The 1,414-nt window shown below is 41.2% G+C and overlaps 1 protein-coding gene across 1 annotated transcript in view; it reads left to right on the top strand.

Moving 5' to 3' along the window:
* The first annotated feature begins 226 nt into the window (after window positions 1-226).
* The window catches only part of LOC104502241 (actin, alpha cardiac muscle 1-like), a 4,345-nt gene continuing 3,157 nt past the window's right edge, over window positions 227-1,414 (top strand). Inside the window, exons 1-2 of the mRNA XM_010146188.1 lie at window positions 227-235; window positions 922-1,246. Coding sequence (XP_010144490.1) covers window positions 928-1,246 — 319 coding nt within the window. The 5' untranslated portion in view covers window positions 227-235; window positions 922-927. The remainder of the gene's footprint in view (window positions 236-921; window positions 1,247-1,414) is intronic.

Raw genomic sequence — 1,414 nt, forward strand, 5'->3', positions numbered from 1 at the left:
TGGCCGTTCCTTATCTCCTCTCTACCACTTTCTCCCGTTCCCCCAGCTATTTCTAACTCACCAGCTTCCCTCGACTCTCCCTCTGTTCTGTCTCCTAATGAGCCCAAACCCAGCTTCATACAAAGCTGCTGCCCACTCCATCCCTTAGGCCAGACCTGCTGCTGGGGCTAGTTCAAAGGCATTCGGCTGAGTTTGCACACTATGCACTTTGTTTAATGCCGTTCCCATCCATCCTGTCCAATGTTTCACATACCAAACACCTTCTGTATTTCTTTTGTCTGTCTCTGATCTTACCTTTCTACCACTCTCTAAGTTTTCTTTTCTCTGTTCCCATGTAATTCTGCTTCTCCTTTGTCACATTTAAAGCAGTAGACAGAAAACATGGTACTTCTTCTCCTACAATTTCCTCGGTACAAAGTTTGCAATGCCTTTTTTTTTTAACTAAAAAGTTTGCAGTTTGTATTTTGTTATCATGAATAAATTACTGCTGAGGCTCCATAGTAACATGGAGTATATTCCTCCACTAGAAAGCTAATTTTCCTCTCTATCTTCTTGTTTGTAAACTTTTTTAGCATGTCTCTGTCTTTTCTTGCTCGTGATATTATGCGGTTTACATTCAGTCAAACTTTTGAACCAGAAAGAAATTGAAAATGAGGTGCATTAAAAAGAGAGTAAAGGGTGGAGGTGATGGTGGGGGGTGGGAATTTTTCAATCTGATTAAAGGAAAAATGATTTTTTTTTGAGAAAACCTCAAATTCTGTTGACAATATTTTAATAATGCTCATTTATTTTCCTGAACAACCTTTTAGTGGTGTGACTGCTTGCACCTTTCTTAAAAACAGCGTAGTTGTCTGTGATGTAATTGTTTGGGCTCTGTGGTGTCTTCCTCAAATTATGTTTTTCTGTATTTTCTTCTCGTAGGGTGTTATGGTTGGTATGGGTCAAAAGGATTCCTATGTGGGTGATGAAGCTCAGAGCAAAAGAGGCATCCTTACTTTGAAATATCCCATTGAACATGGCATCATCACCAACTGGGATGATATGGAAAAGATCTGGCACCACACTTTCTACAATGAACTCCGTGTGGCTCCCGAGGAACACCCCACCTTGCTCACAGAAGCCCCCTTGAACCCAAAAGCTAATCGTGAAAAGATGACCCAGATAATGTTCGAGACCTTCAACGTACCTGCTATGTACGTGGCAATCCAGGCTGTCCTGTCCCTGTACGCCTCTGGCCGTACAACAGGTAAAATACACAAATAAACACACGTGAGATATTTCCTTTCAGGAACTCTCCTTCCTTCCCACTCCAGATAGGAAGAAAACCCATGATAACTCATTCAAATTTACAAACCCCTAGGTACTTTGAGTTTACAACAATTGAAGTAGTAGGAAAGCCAGAACAGTCTAGGGA

The sequence above is a fragment of the Buceros rhinoceros genome, unplaced genomic scaffold (assembly GCF_000710305.1).
Source record: "Buceros rhinoceros silvestris isolate BGI_N320 unplaced genomic scaffold, ASM71030v1 scaffold14952, whole genome shotgun sequence".
Taxonomy (NCBI): Eukaryota; Metazoa; Chordata; class Aves; order Bucerotiformes; family Bucerotidae; genus Buceros; species Buceros rhinoceros.